The 18,731-nt window shown below is 38.3% G+C and overlaps 1 protein-coding gene across 2 annotated transcripts in view; it reads right to left on the minus strand.

Moving 5' to 3' along the window:
• PDZRN4 (PDZ domain containing ring finger 4) overlaps positions 1 to 18,731 on the minus strand; it is a 367,049-nt gene that overhangs the window by 132,098 nt on the left and 216,220 nt on the right. Inside the window, exon 1 of one of the 2 annotated variants that reach the window (XM_058743097.1) lies at positions 9,395 to 9,628. The exons of the other annotated variant lie outside the window; for it this stretch is intronic. Within the exon in view, the coding sequence (XP_058599080.1) occupies positions 9,395 to 9,463 (69 nt within the window). The 5' untranslated portion in view covers positions 9,464 to 9,628. Of the gene's footprint in view, positions 1 to 9,394; positions 9,629 to 18,731 lie in introns of those variants that run through there. 2 annotated transcript variants of the gene reach the window in all.

The following is an 18,731-nucleotide window of genomic DNA, read 5'->3' on the forward strand; positions in this document are numbered from 1 at the left end:
AGGGTGTGTAATGCCCTGCAGTGATGATGGCACCAAGTTCACTCATTTTTGCTTGGAGATCAAGACACTCAATTATCCTCATCCCATATCCTGGTTAGTCAGGCTACTCTTCCCCTCCCCCCCGCCATGGCCCCCACCAATATGTCCTATTAGTCATATTCTATGACTTTGCTTTTACAGTACATCCTTAACACACTAACTTTGACTGAATGGATATATGATAATTATGCTGAATTGAAAAATGAACTTTGCTAGCCTAGGTCATTTGAAATAAGAACCTTTGTTAAGCTGTTTCGTGAAGACACGTAGGTTATCCTTACCTAGGGGTAAGTACCTTACAGAACCATCCTTCTTCTGCAATGTCCACTGTGTTAAGGTCATGCATTTCCGCATTTGTTTTCTAATATTCGTGCTTTGAGCACAAAGTAGGTACAGAGTAATTATTTGTGGTTATTCAATGAGAGATATTCTTTCCCAAACTTTCCTTTACTTAAAAAAAATATTAGTATCTGAATCCTACCATGATTCAATTATAGGAAAAATTACTATCACTGATTACAACAGTGGTCTTTCATCTGTAGACTTATTATTTTTAAAACCACACTAAGTATTTTAGAAATTCTCTTTGTTCACATACTACCCTTGAAAGAGTTGTTTTGTTTAATAAAGTTACCTGAAACAGATGCTTAAGAGGCTTGGAAGTGAGAGGTTAGTTCAGAAAAATCTAATTTCCACTGAGATGAGAGAAAGTTTCTTACAAAAAAAAAAATTCTATGGTATTTCTAAAAAGCTACATAAAGCAGAAGAGTGTGTTGGGGGGGGAACGCTTCACTAGGACCCAAACAACCATAAAGCAAGATTTACAGCTTGTTACAGAATGGCACAAATTAGCAATTAGATGTTATATGCTGAAACACAGGAGAATATGGGGCTGCTACCTTTCAAGCTTTTTGTTGAAGGAAACAATGAACTTTTCATAATAACCCTTTTAAAGCTGTTATTCCACATTGAGATTGATCGAAGTAAGAAAGAAGATATGAATACAGCTGGAAGGGAGACGGAGACGGGGCAGGTTACATCGATGACTCTGAAAATGTTGCATTTAAATATGAAAATCACAGCTGCACTTGAATTATCTAGGATTCTAAATCTGAAGACAAAATTACCACCCAGTGGTACCTAAATCCTCATGAACCACTGGAAGACATTTATTAAGAGTAACACCTAAAATTCTTATAGCGCAAGCCCTAGAACGAATGATGGAGGAAACAGTGTCTACGAAAGACTAGGTATTTGAGGCAGATCCTGTTCTGGGCATCCTGCTCACCTTTTCTCCAAGAATCATCAATGTTTCCAAGATAGGGATCCTTCACAGAACCATAATTCAGAGCCTCTTCTCAACTACCTAGTGATTTAATTTTTGGGCTTTCTTTTTTTTTTTTTAATTTTTTTTTCAACGTTTTTTATTTATTTTTGGGACAGAGAGAGACAGAGCATGAACGGGGGAGGGGCAGAGAGAGAGGGAGACACAGAATCGGAAACAGGCTTTTTTGGGCTTTTCTTAATAACTTAATCAGATTAATTGAATACCTACTAAAAATGACTTGTAAAAATTCAATATATAAAAATCCACTTATACAAAATGAATGTACTGGACAGTGATTGGTTGTTGTAGAAGGATTTTTCACTATCAATCTTCAGGAACAGTTCCTCTAGTAAAGTTCAGGAACCACTGTTTGCTAAAGATATGTGGCTCGTTTGTTACTGTCTACCATCATTGGAAATGAGTAACAAATGTGCATATGTTAAGTAATTATGTAAACAAGATCACATATTTTAGAAATATTTTCAACAAAAATTGAAATTAAAGGATTTGCTCATCTGATTATCCTACTTAACCAGCAAATTGCGTTGAAGAGTTAAACATTTCAGCATGTCTATTAGCTAAGTTTTCAGCAACATGTGCCCTTGCATGTAATACAGAATCAGTGAAAATGTTTTCCTACAGCATTTCATCTAAATACAAAGATGCAATTAGAGATGGTTGACCTTTCCCTAGGTCTAGATCAGTTCAATAAGTAGTGAGAATATAAAGAAATTAGGTGTTGATATTTCAATACAACATGTGATATTCTGATCCTTCAAGTAGGGAAAGGCACTTCCTTATCAAAACTACCTAAATTAATTTTAATCATTAAAAATATTTACTTTTATATTGGGCCTTTTGCATATCAAAAACAATCTAAGGTTTTCTTCAAAAGTCTTGGAAAAGGGAGATTCTAGCTCACTGTACATGTTTTATTTCCTAATCACTATATTATCACCACTATCTGAATAACATGGCTCAATATGTGAAATCAATTGACCATACTTTTAAAAGGAAAAGTAAAGATGACTTTCACTTTTAACATTCACAATTTTAAGTAATTTTATACATTTCTAAAAAGGCTAAGAAAATCTGTGCTCTAATGTTAGCGGTAACTCCATTTTCGATCATCTGCCTAATCTCAGAGCAACTTCTTGAGGGTACAGTGCAACCCTTGTTTGAACCCACTGCTTACTGGGTTTTGTCCATATTTCTGTCCTGCAATGCTCTGTAATCATCATCACTGGCGTCTGTCCAGGTTAGGTTCTCCAGTAAGCCGATTCTGAGATAGAGTTAGTGTGCCAGATGTTTGCTAAGGAGTTTCCTAAAGCAGGCAGCAGGACTGGGCTGAACTGAAGAAGGGTTCAGAAGAACTGAACCGGGATGCAGACTCAGCCACAGCTCCAGGGAGCTCCAGAGCAGGAATTGTCTCTGGGACCAACCCAGCCTAGGATGAAATGGTCAGGTGCTATACACTTGCACCAGCCTGTAAGGGGATGGGGGCCGCCTGGGAGGGTAATAACCTTGGGTGAGGAACCTCTGCAGCGAAGACAGTCCCTGGAGGGGCTGACGGCTGGTGTGCTTCACTGACAGCACTCTCAGTAGCTGGGGTGACAAGTCCTTCCTGAAGAGGGACCTGGGTAGCTCACGATGAATTTTCAAATTCAAAGACACTGAGGTTCTCGCACACTCTAGTGTGTGTGAGCATAGCAGCCACTCCTTTTTAAAACTCTCCCCTCTTGGCTTCTCCCACAGCTTTCTGACCTGTCTCCTTCTCCCTCTGTGACAATTTCACTTGTTCTCCTTCTCTTCTTTCCTGTGTCTTAATATGATGTCCTTGGCTCACAACCGTCCTCACTTTTTAGTTTTTCTCCTCGTTTGTTTACATATTTCTGAGTGATCTTATCCAACACATATACATGTGGCAAATTTTCATTCTGCACATTCACTGCCTGCCTGACATTGTCAGATAGCCCATAAACGAATGTAACAGCCCTCCCTTCTCTCTCTTGGTAAATTTTGCTACGTCTACCCAGTCTCACAAGGCAGAAACTTACTGAACTTACCTCTTCATTGGCCTCAGTTCCTCTCTCCCTTTTACATTCTTTCTACCACTAACCCACCTCTGCAACAGCCCCCCACCTTGGCATCCCTTGGAGTCTTGCTGGAGAACACCATCCTGAACTCCAGCTCAGCTGCCCCCAGACACACACCACAACCAGGTCCACACGCTTACCTATCATCAGAGGGATCTCTCCTTTAAAAACAAAGACAAACACACACACAGAAAATCAGGATACGGGATACTCCCTATGGTTTGGTCTTGTCCTGGGAGCCTGCCTTTGGCTCTAGACATGAGTAACACAGAATGCAGGTCTCCTACTCCAAGTCCATTCGCACATATCATCACCTTCTTTGCCCTTCCATCTTTTGGGGTGTTGGGTTCCTTTTTCCTCCCCAACTCCTCAAGCCCCAGCATGTTGAGCACCTTTGCACTCCTACAGCAGTCTGGTGATATCTCTGCTCACTCAGGGCCTCACTTATCGCATCATACAAAAGTTCTCTGCTCTTGTGTCTTTGCTACAGAGTGTACATTTCTCAAAAGCAAGGACTGTCACATTTGCCTTTGCATTCCATGACAAAGATCAGAACTTGGCACATATCAGGCAATCAGAGTTTACTGGAAGTTTATGGAACTGAACCGCCTGTCTAGAGTTGAAGACACATGCTGGGTCAGTGACAAAAGCAAGACATTATGGTGATGTGTCCTCATTTGTTCTTCTGATTGTAAGGAACAAACACCTCACTCAAATATATTAAATGTGGATTTATTATAGGATTGTACTAGAACTAGAAAAATGAGGCCACTCTGAGGACCTATTTATTCTTTATGCTTCGCTTTGCCATGACCCACGTGCTTTATTTTCACTCGTTTCCAATTCTCTTGTAGATCTGAGCCTCACAGACCTCCAAGCTCCCCAACTTGCTTCCAGCCTCCTCTCTCTGCAACGCTTTGCATCCTCATCCCATTACTAATGCTTGTTTTTGAGACCAGTACATTGTCTTGTACATACTCTTGAGACCGAAACGACCTCATGGAACTTTCCACTTCACGCACCAGGTGATTGGCCCTGGTTTAATTAGCTGTGAAGCATGGGATAGAGAGGAGGACAGAGTGATGTGGTCCTTCACCAGGAGCTATGGGTGGGGTGGTTTACTCTAAAGAGGCTGTGGATATGCAAGATATGGAGGCAGCCCTCAGTGAGCATCTGCTGGCAGGTGGAGGTCAAAGGACAGACGAGCACGTGAGCCGCCTTCAAGGAACTCACAGTCCAGTCACAAATTACTGACTATAGTATTAGATGGATGAACATGAAAAAGGAACCCTAAAAAAGTAAAATGTTACAAGAGTTCCAATGTGGTAGGATACACATCTTAAAAAAAAATCAATGAATTGCAGGGCTCCTGGGTAGCTCAGTCGGTTGAGCGTCTGACTTCGGCTCAGGTCATGATCTCACGGTCCGTGAGTTTGAGCCCTGTGTTGGGCTCTGTGCTGACAGCTCAGAGCCTGGAGCCTGCTTCAGATTCTGTGTCTCCCTCTCTCTCTGCCCCTTTCCCACTCATGTCGTCTCTCTCTCTGTAAAAAATAAACATTAAAAAAATAATAAAAAAAAAAACGAATTGCAAAAAACTCTTGACTCAAAGTATTTGAGTCAAAGAATCAGGGTCTGTACAGCTAGTGATGGAAGGAAAGAGTGGAGATAGGGAGAGTTCCATTGAAGCTGAAGCTGAAGAGAAAGCATTAAGTTGTAAGGATCTGAGCTGGAAAGACGATTTAATGAAAAAAGCAAAAAGACTGGTCTGGAGGGTTTATAAATTGAATTATGGGAAGGAGAGAAAGATGGGAAAGAACCTGGGATGGGCTCGAGAGGTCCTTGAATATATTGGAATAGGAGAAGTTTTACCTTATTTTATAGGAACTGGGAGTCATTGGTGCTTCCTAGAAATATTCCAGTAATAGCCATCAGGGTCGACTAGCATTCCTGACAAATTCTAAGTTGGAAAGTTCTTACCACAATATTAGAGAGAGTTAATAAAAGAAAGCGTGATTATGGGAAGGCTTGAATTGACGCTGGGGAATGTGCAGAAGTAAAATGACCAGAGTCACTGTGTGCATGAAGAAAACAGAAGTGCCATTTTAATTCAGTGTTTTTGTGTTTTATTGATAGCAATGGCAGTGAGTCCTTCCCTGGTGGTAAGGAATGTGGGGATGGGATGAAGTCTGGGCAAACAGGTGAAGACATTATGAGTTGTGTTTACATAACATGTGACAAAATACATTTCTGAGGGATACAGGACAGTAATTAGAGTAAATGAGATTTAAGAAACTCAATATAGGGTAAAGGACACTTTAACATATTTTAAAATTATGAGAAGCAATCCTAAAACTCCTTATTGGGTTTTTGTGAAGATTAAGTAAAACACTGCTTAGGAAAAAAGTGTTTAGCTCGGTACTTAGTAGTAAACGGTCACTATCACTGGCTGTCAATATTGTTGTTACTTTCAATGCAGCTTATGTTTCAGCACATGTTGCTAATTCATGGATGCAGGCTGTGGGGGAGACCTTTGAGCTGCGCCAAAACAGTCAAATGAATAAATCAACTCTGTGTCATGCAACAGTATCTACTTGTGGTTTTCCGGAGATTGAAGGCAATTTATTTTCTCTAATTTGGCAAGTGAGTAAGAGAAGAATCTCGCATATCACATTAAAAGATCTTAACGAAATCCTATAAACAGTTCCATGTTAACAGTATGAGCTTTTAAATATTTGCCCACATTTTGAACATGTTATTCAATGCCAATTAACACCCCATTGATAATTTCTATTATTTAATCACTCAAAAAGTTACATTGGATTTATGTATGAAAAATCAAACTAAGAAGTCAATAGATTTAGGTATTATCCTACAATCTCACTCAGAGATAAATCTGTCATTCGCTCAGAAATGACTGACAAGCTGTTGAAGCTCTCTTGGTCCAGGAGGGCTATTTGATCAGATTAATATGGAAGAGGCAATTTGGTTCATGTCCCTAGAAGGGCACTTTTCAAATTACTCATTTATTAATTCTTAAGAGGTTAATAAATAACCTATTTTGAAAAAAAATAAGTCACTGCAGATAACAACGATGTCCGAGGCACATATAAAAGTTAATATGTATAAAGATGCATGGAAATTGCTGTGTGTGATTACTGGATCTACCCAAATCCTAGATTCTTCCCATCTGTGTTCATACTAGAGCCTGATTGGCCCAGCCCCAGCTGAAAATAATTTTCTTGAAATGACACTCCCTCTCTTCTGCCAATTGAAAGTCTTAGCTTCTCTATAAGAACAAAAAATATCAACGAAATCTAAACTTGACCTCATTTCACACCTAAGCACATCATTCTGTTTCCCTAGACTCTTCAGTGGGCACATTTGCTTTTGTTTACTGAAGTTATACACCTGAAAACTGGCCCATCTTATCAGATCGCTAAATACAGAAAGAAAATGTGAAAAGTCCAATATCATAATGATTCCATTACAGAGACATAAATATTTTGCTCATGGCCATGTGTTTAGTATTTACCACTAATCTTAAATTTCCACATCTCCTGGTAACCTTAATTTGTCTTAGCTTTTAAGAGATAGTAACAAAAGAAACAAAAAGGTAAGCGATCTGAGAATTACAAAGTCTATAAATACATATGATTTGGAGAATCCGGTGTTAATGTTTGTGTGAGTTCATTCATTTTAATATACCAGTAAGAAATACTCTGGCTTCCAATCTCAAGTCACTCTTGTAAATAGTACCCTCTCTTATGCGGGCAGCTATGTGCCCCCCTGAACACCTGGTTAAGAACACGCTCACTTTGATGTGTGCTCTGAGCTGCCTCTCCTCCAAATAAAAATAGAAACTAGTTTGCAGCACCACACGGGCTCCAGTGTATTATATGAGCCTATCACTGGTTTCCTTTGATATCTTATCTATTCCATTAACTCAATAAAATAGAACGCAAAGCTGGGGACAAACTGTAGGAGGGCTCCCCTTGGAAAACGCATGCAAGACCTTTAAGCTGGGGTTTTAACTTATCTAATAAAAGCCAGTTAAATGGAAGCTAATACTTCATTTTTCACCTCCTTTATTAAAGATCGTAAGTACTACAACTCGGGTAGAGAAATAAAATAAATATATAGCGAAGTATAGGTGGAGGCATTAAAGAGTATGGCTTATCCATTTTTCTCAAGATTGAGGAAGCACTTAAAGACAAAACTCACAGACAAGCATTTTAAAAATCCACAACAAAGACTCTTGCTCCTCAACAAACACAGTAGTCCCTTTCTGGATGCAGCAATCCTGCTTGATTTCTTAGCAGAATGCAAACAGCTTAACCTAGCTATAATCAGGGAGGATGACACCTACCACTTCCTCCATATTATACTTTTATATCAATTTAGTAATTCAGAGAAAAAAACAGATTGATTAATCCACTCCCCTGCTCTCCCACCACCCAAAGAAAATCAACACTAGAACTCAAACTCCAACAAACCAAACTAAAGGAAAGTGTTCCACCTAGAGACTGTTTTCATGAGGCAAAGTGGATGAGAGCTTATCTAGGAAATGAACATTATTTTAGCCCATCCTTGCAAGTTTGTAGTAAAAAAAAAAAAAAATTAAGCAAAAGGTATTGCCCCTAGTGTAATTAACAATGTTAATCTTCTTTTTCCTCTCTATGGTGATAAAGGAGTCATTTTTATATTTAATTAATGCAGAGGATCATTTTGGAAACTGGCTAATGAGCCTCTGATCACATTACCATGAAAATGTGCATTAACATTGCAACTGAGCAGGCTGTTTCATGTGTAGCAAATCCACTTTGTAATTAGCCCACTGTGAAATGAATCACGTCAGGGGGAAATCTGAGGGAACGAGTAGGCAGTGGGCACTGGGCTACTGCTGTGCCCACAGACCACCAACATCCCAAACGTTGTCTTTCATCAGCAATACTGTCTAAAAACAAAAGTAGTGTTGTGTCACATCTGGGACAAGCCGGGAGAAGGAAGGAATAAACTTTATTTTGCCAAACAACAAATTTGGACTTGAGCAGACACCGCAGGGAAACCTGTTTAGATAAAATGGTGAATTAATGGAATTCTGTGAAAACTATGAAGGCTAGGGATGTAGTTTTTATTTTATTCTGAAAAGCCCTCAGGTATACACTAAAGGACAATTGAATTTACACACTTTCCCTAAGACCACAAACAGATACTGTAATAAGCTCTCGAAATTAATTTCTAGTACAAAACATACAAAAACACACAAAAAGGATCTAAGAACAGGTGATAAGAAAATCCCTTTATCTCTTTTTTAAGCCAAGGCGCGTATATATATATATATATATATATATATATATATATATATATATATTTTTTTTTTTTTTTTTTTTTTTTTTTTTTCTCATATAACACCAGATCTTCCTCTTAAACCAAAGCAAAAATTCCTAATTACCAAATAATTCCTCTGGCTAACAAGATTTTGCAAGAAACTTTTCCTGTCTATTCAAAATAACTGAGATCATAGACCTATTAAATCCCAATATTAATGTACCAATGATACATTTGATTTTCAAATGTCAACACTATTTCAAAATGAAAGAGGAGTCTCAAAATATTACAGTGTTACTCCTTATACTTGACTGACATCTTGGATCTCAGTGTTACTCCTTTTACTTGACTGACATCTTGGCAGTAGACACAAAAAAAAAAATGTTAAAAAGAATCCCACAGGAAGTCATCTGAAGGGGGAGTGGCAAGGAAGCTGAAAACTGCTACCCAAAACCAAAATAAAAAGCCCCCAGCGAGCAAGTCTGCCCTCAATCCTGAAATCTACTGAAAGGAAAAAATAAAGCTAGCCACAATTCATTTACCATCTTTCAGACAAACACAAAGCCTGGCTTGTTTAGTTGCTGGTCTCAGACCCTGCACTCACCTGGGAAACTTCATACAGCAGTTTGTAGTGTTCCTCTCTTTTCTGAAAAGTGCACAAATTGCAGCCCATTCTAAGAAGCAGAGACAGAGAGCAAATCTTCTAATTTCCCCAGAACTGAAAGGCAAGTGAACTGAAAGGGAATCACCCTCCAGACTTGACTACTGTTTTTCATCAGTCACTTCAGCCCAGAAACACAGACAAACCGCTGTTAGCAGGAAGCACAAGCCAGGGTGGTGCGCAGCAGCATGCTCTTCGCTTTCCCTAAGTATCTCGCACTCGCGGATACACACACAGAGTTTCCAGTCAGTTCATGGCAACACTCCCCCTGTCTCTGCATCAGTGCACATGACTACACAGATTCCAGCTCATGAATATTAATAGTGCCTCATTGATTATTTATGACAGAACATGTTAGCAGGGAGGGGTGTCATAGCTGCTGCTGATGACAGATGAATATTCACTAATTAAGAAGCAAATGTAGTGTGGTTAAACAAAATTCACTTGTGTCAATACCATCTCTGTTTATTAAGGATACAGGGATGAGCATAGGGCATTTCAAAAAAGAACATACACTTAATTTCTCTGTTGATGTAAGGTTTTAATATGGGAATAAGAAATTCAGAAACAGAAATACACTTAGTTCACATCTCTACGTTTTGCAACAATGAGGAGAAATATTTCAGCACTTAGTAAGTCTAGGGGAGGATGAAGAGGAGCAATTATTTACATTTACAAAATAAACACAGAAGCAAAGGAAAATTTAGGGAGTGATGTGGCAAAGGAACAGAAGATGGGGGCTAACATTCAGTTTTAATTCTGATCCTACCAAAAAAAAAAAAAAAAAGTGTAAAGACCATTACCTACCACAGAGGAAATATGGCATATTTTCTTAGTCTAAGTAAAGAACATTTAAGCAAGTATTAAGAGATAATACTTGTACAGATAATAAATATTTTAATTAGGTAATAAAGGCATATCTATTGAATATGAATTTGTAGCACTATAAAGCATGTGAGTCTATATTTAAAAATCAGATGAATACAATGCCTTTTCTAAGAAAAAAAATTCAAATGCATATGGTATTTATGCTAATTTTATTAAAGTCATATATAATATTTCAGAAAGCTGACACTGGCAATATTTAAATTGTCATGTAATGCACAATGACTCCATTTATGATTCTATATTTAGAGTTCATAATGTACAAAGGTGAACACAGACTTTTAAAAACTAAGCTTGGATGTTTAGATAATAGAAGTAATGCATTTAATTTCACACTCTCACAAATACATAGATTGTATTGCAAGCTGGCAATTTTTGTCCCTTAAAGATATACTAGAAACAGCTAAAGCGGATAATAAAAGAAAATTCCTTTTGTTCCTATTCTGACTTACCCACAACCTCTGCTAATTAAGAAGTATGTCCTTGCTCCAGCACATCTTTAAACTGGACAGGATAGCAGGTGGGTTCCAAAGCAAAAATAATTACTTGGAAACTGATGACTCTGGTTTGGAATTACATTGGATCCTGAAGATTTTTAATTGCTCGTCACTTATGTGTAGCTACTTTTTGGGGTCCAATTTCCTAAAAGCGCTTTGTCAAATGTTTAGAATCGATAACAGGAAATGATTCTAATGAGTACTAATTGTTAACAAATTGGCTTTGCAACTAGTAACACCTCAACACCAGCAAGTAGCAAGGAGATGAGCAATCATCTGCTGCTTATCAGTCCTTTCCCTTGGGAGGTAATAATCCGATTTTCTGGGCCTAATTTCACCTAACAGCCTGGATGGAAGCCAAGCTGAGAGACCTACATGAACGTGGTGTCATAATTGGGAACACTGCATACGAACAAAGTTCACCAGGACTTCCTGAAAATTAGAAACCACTTGTAGCAGATATTAATTATGTTGATCCCGTTACAGAAAGAATGTTTTCAAGGAGGTATCTCAAAGGACCGTTACGGGCATCACTGGGGGTCAACAAGCAGAAGCCATCTTCCTTAGGTGCAGCGGTAAAATATATATATTTGATGCTTTAAAAAATGCTACTTTTCTCTGAGCCTCTATCACTACTTCCAAGGAAGTGTTCTTCCCCTGCAGTTCACATCCTTAAAGTGAGCACTGCCTATTTCTTTGGAGGATTCTGTATTGCTCAACTGTGAAAGAGTTAAATGATATTCAGATGCTTAAATTCTGTGCTTTAAAAGGAATTAGAATGCAGTAAGGCAAGGATGGTTCACCTATTCATCAGTGAAAGTGTTTGCTTTTTCTACTTATAAAACTTCTTCATGAGACAGGTTTTGAAAGCTAAGTAGGAAACCTAATTATTAAAGCCACCGTTGCTTGTTGCAGCTTTCTTCTCACAATACTTTGTAGTTCACTTTCAAAGAAAAGAGAAACAATTATAAGTCTAAAAAATATTTTCTCAGTCACCAGAAAGTAAAGAATGAGCATTCCAGTGAAGTCAGTCATTTCAAACTGAAGTTATTCATTCAGCAATTTCTCCTGGCCATTTGCTTTATTCGTTACTGGTGCCCCTGTTCTATTGTTTCTATTTCAGGAAGCAGAGGTAGCTTCTTTAATCATTTGTCACATGCTGCCCGTGGCCCATAGACTCTGGAAGGATTCCATCTTCTGCTATTAATGGGATCATTCCACAGAATTGAGAAAAAGGGAATTCATAATTCCAAAGTTCCCTGAATTTCATTAGCACGTGAGGCTTTAGGTTTTCCAATGACTGCACCGCAAAATTTTGTGTTAGAATATAAAGTCAGAAGTACATAGGGGCAAATGAGTTAATCTGAACAATGTTTTAAAAATACAAATGGATTAAATACTATCTTCTTGGGTGGTAATAATATGGGATGTTATAGCTTAAAAATACGCAGAGAATAGACGATCACCTTTCCAAGTATCTGTGCAAAAAAATGCATCAAAAACATTTGTTGCGCGGGGCGCCTGGGTGGCGCAGTCGGTTAAGCGTCCGACTTCAGCCAGGTCACGATCTCGCGGTCCGTGAGTTCGAGCCCCGCGTCAGGCTCTGGGCTGATGGCTCGGAGCCTGGAGCCTGTTTCCGATTCTGTGTCTCCCTCTCTCTCTGCCCCTCCCCCGTTCATGCTCTGTCTCTCTCTGTCCCAAAAATAAATAAAAAACGTTGAAAAAAAAAAACATTTGTTGCGTATATATTTCAAAATATACTTCTTATTATTGCCTTTAATTTGTGTTAATTTATTCCCCCAATGTGTGGTGGCATACAAAATTGGACACATGTTCCTCAGGATCTAGACGGGCATATAAGAAGGCTAAATCAGAGGTAAATGTAAGGAAGGAATCTAGCATTTTTCTTGCTTTTCCTATATAGATGGTAACACTGAGTAATTAAAGAGTAGATGAGAGCTTCTCTTACAGAATTATTCCAGTGAATAAATGAAGAAGGAATGATAGAACACACCCATGCCAGAAATCCTTAAACTGGATACTGAGAATTAATGGCTACTAACATCACACACACACACACACACACACACACACACAACCTGATAGAAGAAAATGACACCGCTCTTGAAAGAGCCTTTCCAAACGTGAGTAAATTACAGGGAATGCAGAGAATAGAGAAGTATATTAAACTATACCACGGAGATGCAATCAGCCAAATTCATAGTGTGAGCAACTTGACATGGGTACATATTCCAATTTTTGAGAGGGAGAGGCAGAGGGAGGGGAGACAGGATGGAGAGAAAGTCTACAGATTAAAAGAGCCTTTAATGACATTTTTAAAAAGGCATTACTAAACTGTATTTTTAGGTATGCGCATCATTTTGGGTGACAAAAACCCTGCATTCATTTTAGGGAATGCTTGGGCACTTTTGAGTAGACACTTAGCCGCCTAACATTTTCTAAGGTTTAATATCTCATATGCAATCACAAAGATGAAGAACCTGAGGCTCAGAGAGACAGCGACTTACCCAAGGTCAAACTGAGTAAGGAGATCTGAACTCAGTTCTCCAATTACAAACCCTGTGGCTGAATTCAACAGCTAATTTGCTGAGCTACCTCTCTTGCAGAGGAAGCTAAAACTACATCAATATGCCTTTACGTGACCCTGATGACTGAGGACATGGGGAGCAGCATTTCAAAGTAGCGAAGAGAGAGACTTCTAAAAAACTGGATCTAGCCAAAAATAAGGCAAGTGATTATTTCTGGTTGAAAAATCACTTTATTATGATTTAGATAAATAAATAAACTAAAATAAAACTTTATCGAAGTACTGACTTTTTAAAAATAGGTGACAGCTAAATATGTTCACTTACTAATACCCCTTGAGAATCCATCATTAGCACTATACTTGAGCGCACAATAGGATGAGCAACTCATCCTGGCTTGCCCAGGATTTTTCTGGATTTACCACTCAAAATTCCATATCCCAGAACCCCTCAGTCCTGGGCCAAATAGTCACTTGGGTGCACACTTCTCTTTTTAAGCTCCAGGAAAGCCGAACTGCTATGTACAGGTCCCCATCTTCTTACCTTTGCTACAGATTGTACCTCAGGTTGTGTATTCTTCAGAGACTCCATAAATCAATCTGGTGACACTTTCTGATCCAGTTTAAATGTCCTCTCCTCTCTGGCCTCACGAAGTTGAAGTAGTGATCTCTTCAACTTCCGAAAGCTCAGTGGATTTTAACCATACCCATCTCAAGATACACATCATTTCTATTCTACATCATTTTTATATACATGCTTTACACCTCTGGTTAGACTATAAAACATGTGGAGGGAGCAGTAACATAAGTCCCAGGCAAGCTGGGACAAAGCGGTCACTTGACCTTTGACCTCCTGAAACTCCTAGCACGATGTCTCTCACATTGCAGGTTTTCAATAAAGGAATACTGAATGAATGAATGTGACCGGTAGATTAAAACAGACCTGGTTCTGGCAAAGTGACATAATTTTGTATTTGTGTCTATACCTAATTGGTAGGTAACATTTCTTCCCCTAATTCAAGAAGATTAAGTTGAAGGGCTGAAGAACCATAAGCATAAGCTGTATTTAAATTGGTTCAATTTTATAAACATAAAACTGAGAGTCTGTGAAATAAAAATGTCTGTGACAGGTATACAAATAAATGAGGTATAATTATATGTGTTTTACCAATTATTTGTGTATTTTTATGTATATATTATATACATATTTAAAGTTATATGCTGCTCCACATACAAGTCATGTATTCATTTACTGAACACACACACTATTTATTAGGCACTGTTCATATGCTGATGGCATATGAATGCCAGGTGTCTGGAATTATACATCCCTTTACATGATTTTCACAGTGTTTCTGAAGTAAATATGTCAGATATTATCCCTTATTTATTAGTGAAGAAATCATTAGATGTTGAACTTTCCAATGCCAGGAGACCTAGGGCCTTTGCCCTTTGATTTAACCCAGTGTTTATTCACAACACTGTGCAATATCAACTACTTACTATCATGAGTTTACAAAAATGCTCCCACTGATAGTATCTATCCACTTGCTTCGTTATAGCTCACATCAGTGTATAACCCAGCATCTGTTCCACATTGTATTTGCTAGTTGATCATGTTCATTTTGCATCTATAATTGTGGCTTCCAGAACTAAGAGTGCTTTACCAACGCATGAACTCCTAGGAACTGTCAAGTTATGAGATGAGACTCCAGTGGAAAGTAAAGGTATGGATTGTGAGGAAGAGGACTAGGCTTCCCATTTGAGCCTTGTCACAATTAACTGGATGGCTTTGTGCAACTTACTCACTGTGACATAATGCTCACCCCACAGGCTGACTGCAAAGATGAAATGTGACAAAATACAGGAGAAGGGATTCATAAACTGTGAGGCATTTTGTCCATACTGATGTGCTGGTTCGGCACGGGATCTAGGGTCATTCTGCCCTGCAAGTTCTAGTTGCCCTAATTTCTATCTATGTGATGTCGGATCATTAATGATTTGTTTCTGCCTATCTTGCCTGTTTCTTGGTTACCCATCTTCAGAACGAGGATAGTAATAGTACTTACCAAACAATCTTCACAAGGGATGCAGTTTTTGTGATGATCATATGTATCAAGGACACCCGGCACCTACTATGTGCCCAATGACATACTGGCCACTAGTCATCATACAAGTAATATGATAATGATAATAATCCCTATTTCAGATTTCTAGGTTATCTCTTCATAGTTTTCCAGTCAAAATAAATCTCTATTACATTATTTGAAATTCAATTAAAATTTTATAGTCATATTCTGTCCACATCATTTGCTAGTGTTCACTTCATGTTGGTCATTCAACAACTTCCCCAAGGCTATTTCCCCATTCTTTATATAAAAGAAATTGGCACAGGAAGTACCCATTTTGTAAATGTGATACACACATACCCATTTCTTTTCTGTGTAAAGAATGTAATGTCATATAATTAGAGTAATAACCCTGATGTTCTATTTATTTATTTTGATGGATAATGTATAAATAATGTGGACATAAGTGTACAAGAACCCAGTGATAGCAACTGAAGCAAGATTTATACAATTATGAAATAGGTAGTATAATATTATTTATTTGAGGAATTTTAAAGGCTATTAATCTAACCCAGGATAATACTGGCTTTCTTTACTGGGTATTTCTTTTATTTTCTTGATCTAGGGTTTCCTTAGAATACTACCGACACCACGTTTAGTTTTACAGAAGTAGTCTAGTAAATGCTTATTGAATACTTCCATTTAGCCAGCACTTATTAAACAGTACTATGAGTAGAGTATGGTGATAATTCTGAAATATTTTTGAAAACATGAACTAACACTTAGTATTTTTTCTACACCAGGCATTGTTCTAGCACCATATGTTATTCATTTCATTTAGTCTTCATATCAACTCTCTGAGGCAGGTATTATTAATATCTCCTAACATGGGTTGTAGATGGGTTACATGAGTAGTAAATTGAGGATCCAGGACTCAAACCAAGCAGTCTAGATCCACTGTTTAAGTAGTATTTTTTATTGCCTGTCACTCGGAGATAGTCATCATTATGACAAATTCCTAGATGGCTAGAAAAAGGCATTCTGGTGATGCCTGTAGCATACTGAGATGTAAGAGTTTCCCTGAGGACCAGAAGTGGAGTCTAAAATTAACTCCCAGGTTCTAAGTTGCGTCCTCAAGCATGGCTGCCTAAAATAGATTGAATAAATCTAAGCAATTTCATAACCTTACTCCACTCCACTGGTGATGGGGTACTGCTACACTGAATATGTACTGATAACTGTAGAATATTTTTCCATCTTAATATTTATTATAGTAGGGAATATATGCATTGATAGTAGGGCAGCCATATCTCCATACTAAAGAATAATCATTGAGAGTTACATAAGACAGGTAAATTTGGTGATTTTGAGAAAAGTGAAGGTATAGATTTGCTCAAGACTCCCAAATTTATTTACTTACTCTTCCTACCTTCCTTCCTTCCTTTCTCTCTCTCTCTCTCTCTCTTTCTTTTTGAGAGAGAGACAGTGAGACAGACTGTGAGGAGGAGAGGAACAGGGAGAAAGGGAGACACAGAATCTGAAGCAGGATCCAGGCTCTGAGCTGTCAGCACAGAGCCCAACACGGGGCTTGAACTCATGAACCATGAGATCATGACCTGAGCCGAAGTTGGAGGCTTAACCGACTGAGTCACCCAGGCGCGCCAGATGACTCCCAAACTTAAATCTCCAGTTTTAATTTCTCTCCTAAGCTTCAGACCTACTTATTCCTTGACTCCTACATTAACATTTGGGTTGGCCATAGCACATTAAATTCAATTTACCAAAACATAAGTCATAATGCTCTTCCACGAAGATTACTCTACATGTGGTCCACATCAAAGAATGGGCTGACTATCAGCAGGTACTCAAGTCTGCCTTGGCTCTTCTCTATCATCCAGTGGCCACGCACTGTTATTCTGAAGTGCTTAATCTCTCCTTTCTTCCTTCCCAGACCACTCTCCTAGCTTAGGTTACTGTTTATTCTCAGCTTGATCCTTCATTCACTCATGACTCATGACATTGAATTTTATAATAGTATAAGGAGCCAACTGTTTGGCTTTTGCTTTTCTCTGTCTACAAACACACATTTATAAGTCCTTCTTACCCCATTTTCTGGCCCCTAATCTATTATCTGTCTCTCCGTCCCTCTCTCCCTCTCTCCCTCTCTCTCTGACACACAGACACATGGACACACACATAAGCAAAAGAGAGTATAAAACAGAATATTCCTGCTCTAGGTGCAGAGATCACAAGTGTTCTAGTACCACTTTATGTCTTTTGGTATATTTATCTTTTTTTAAGATTTTTTTTTAAGTAATCTCTCCATCCAACATGGGGCTCAAATTCACAACCCCAAGATCAAGAGTCGCATGTCAGTCATGCACCCCATTTCTCTCTTTTTTTGACCTTAACAGTCTCCAGTCTCTACTTTCCTATCTGATATTGTGGATACATGATCATGCTTCCCTTATCCTTGGACTGTGCTTACCTATTCAGTTTATCATGATAGTCAAAATACACAAAGTCCCAGATCTCATGGAGAAAACGCTGATGAGAAAAGGCAAGAAATAAATAAACAGATAATTATTGCATAAACTTTCCAGGCAATAATAGTGGTTATGCAGGGAATTAACACAGGGTGGTATAACAGGAAGTAGTAACTGGCTCATCCTTCTTGGATATTCTAAAGCCTAGGTTATCTATTCTTTCCTTGCATGTTTATTTATGTGTATATATAACCAAGTAAATATATGGATAAGGAAGGCAGGTAAGTAGATAGTAAGCAAAGAGATGAGCTATTTTAATACACTGTTCAAGGTCTGAAGTTTTTGCCACCTTCAGGGTCCTAGAATATCACTTTACTATTGTGGCCCTAGTGTCTTCAGACCTACCCCATTTCATTGACACCTTTTTCTATCATGAAAATGGTGTTTATATGGTGACCTAAAACATTGGCACTACAAATCAATATGTTAATATCACAATAGTTTCTGTGAGCTAGTAATATAGAATGCCAGACTATAAACAAATTCTGGCCCAGGACACCATAATCATCAGAATGAGCACCTGAGTTCTTTTTGACTTTGAAGTCACCTAGGAATGTTTTTGAACCTCACTATAAAAATTTTTCGGTATGAACTTGAACAAGGTACACATCTTTTTGGAGCCTCAATTTCCTCACTGTGAAATTGGGATATTCACAGTACCTACCACAGAGGGATTATGAGAACACGCACTTTACCTAGAGTCCACTCCATGTAGATGCTCAACAAATATTAGCTTAT

This window comes from Neofelis nebulosa, chromosome 8, assembly GCF_028018385.1.
Source record: "Neofelis nebulosa isolate mNeoNeb1 chromosome 8, mNeoNeb1.pri, whole genome shotgun sequence".
Taxonomy (NCBI): Eukaryota; Metazoa; Chordata; class Mammalia; order Carnivora; family Felidae; genus Neofelis; species Neofelis nebulosa.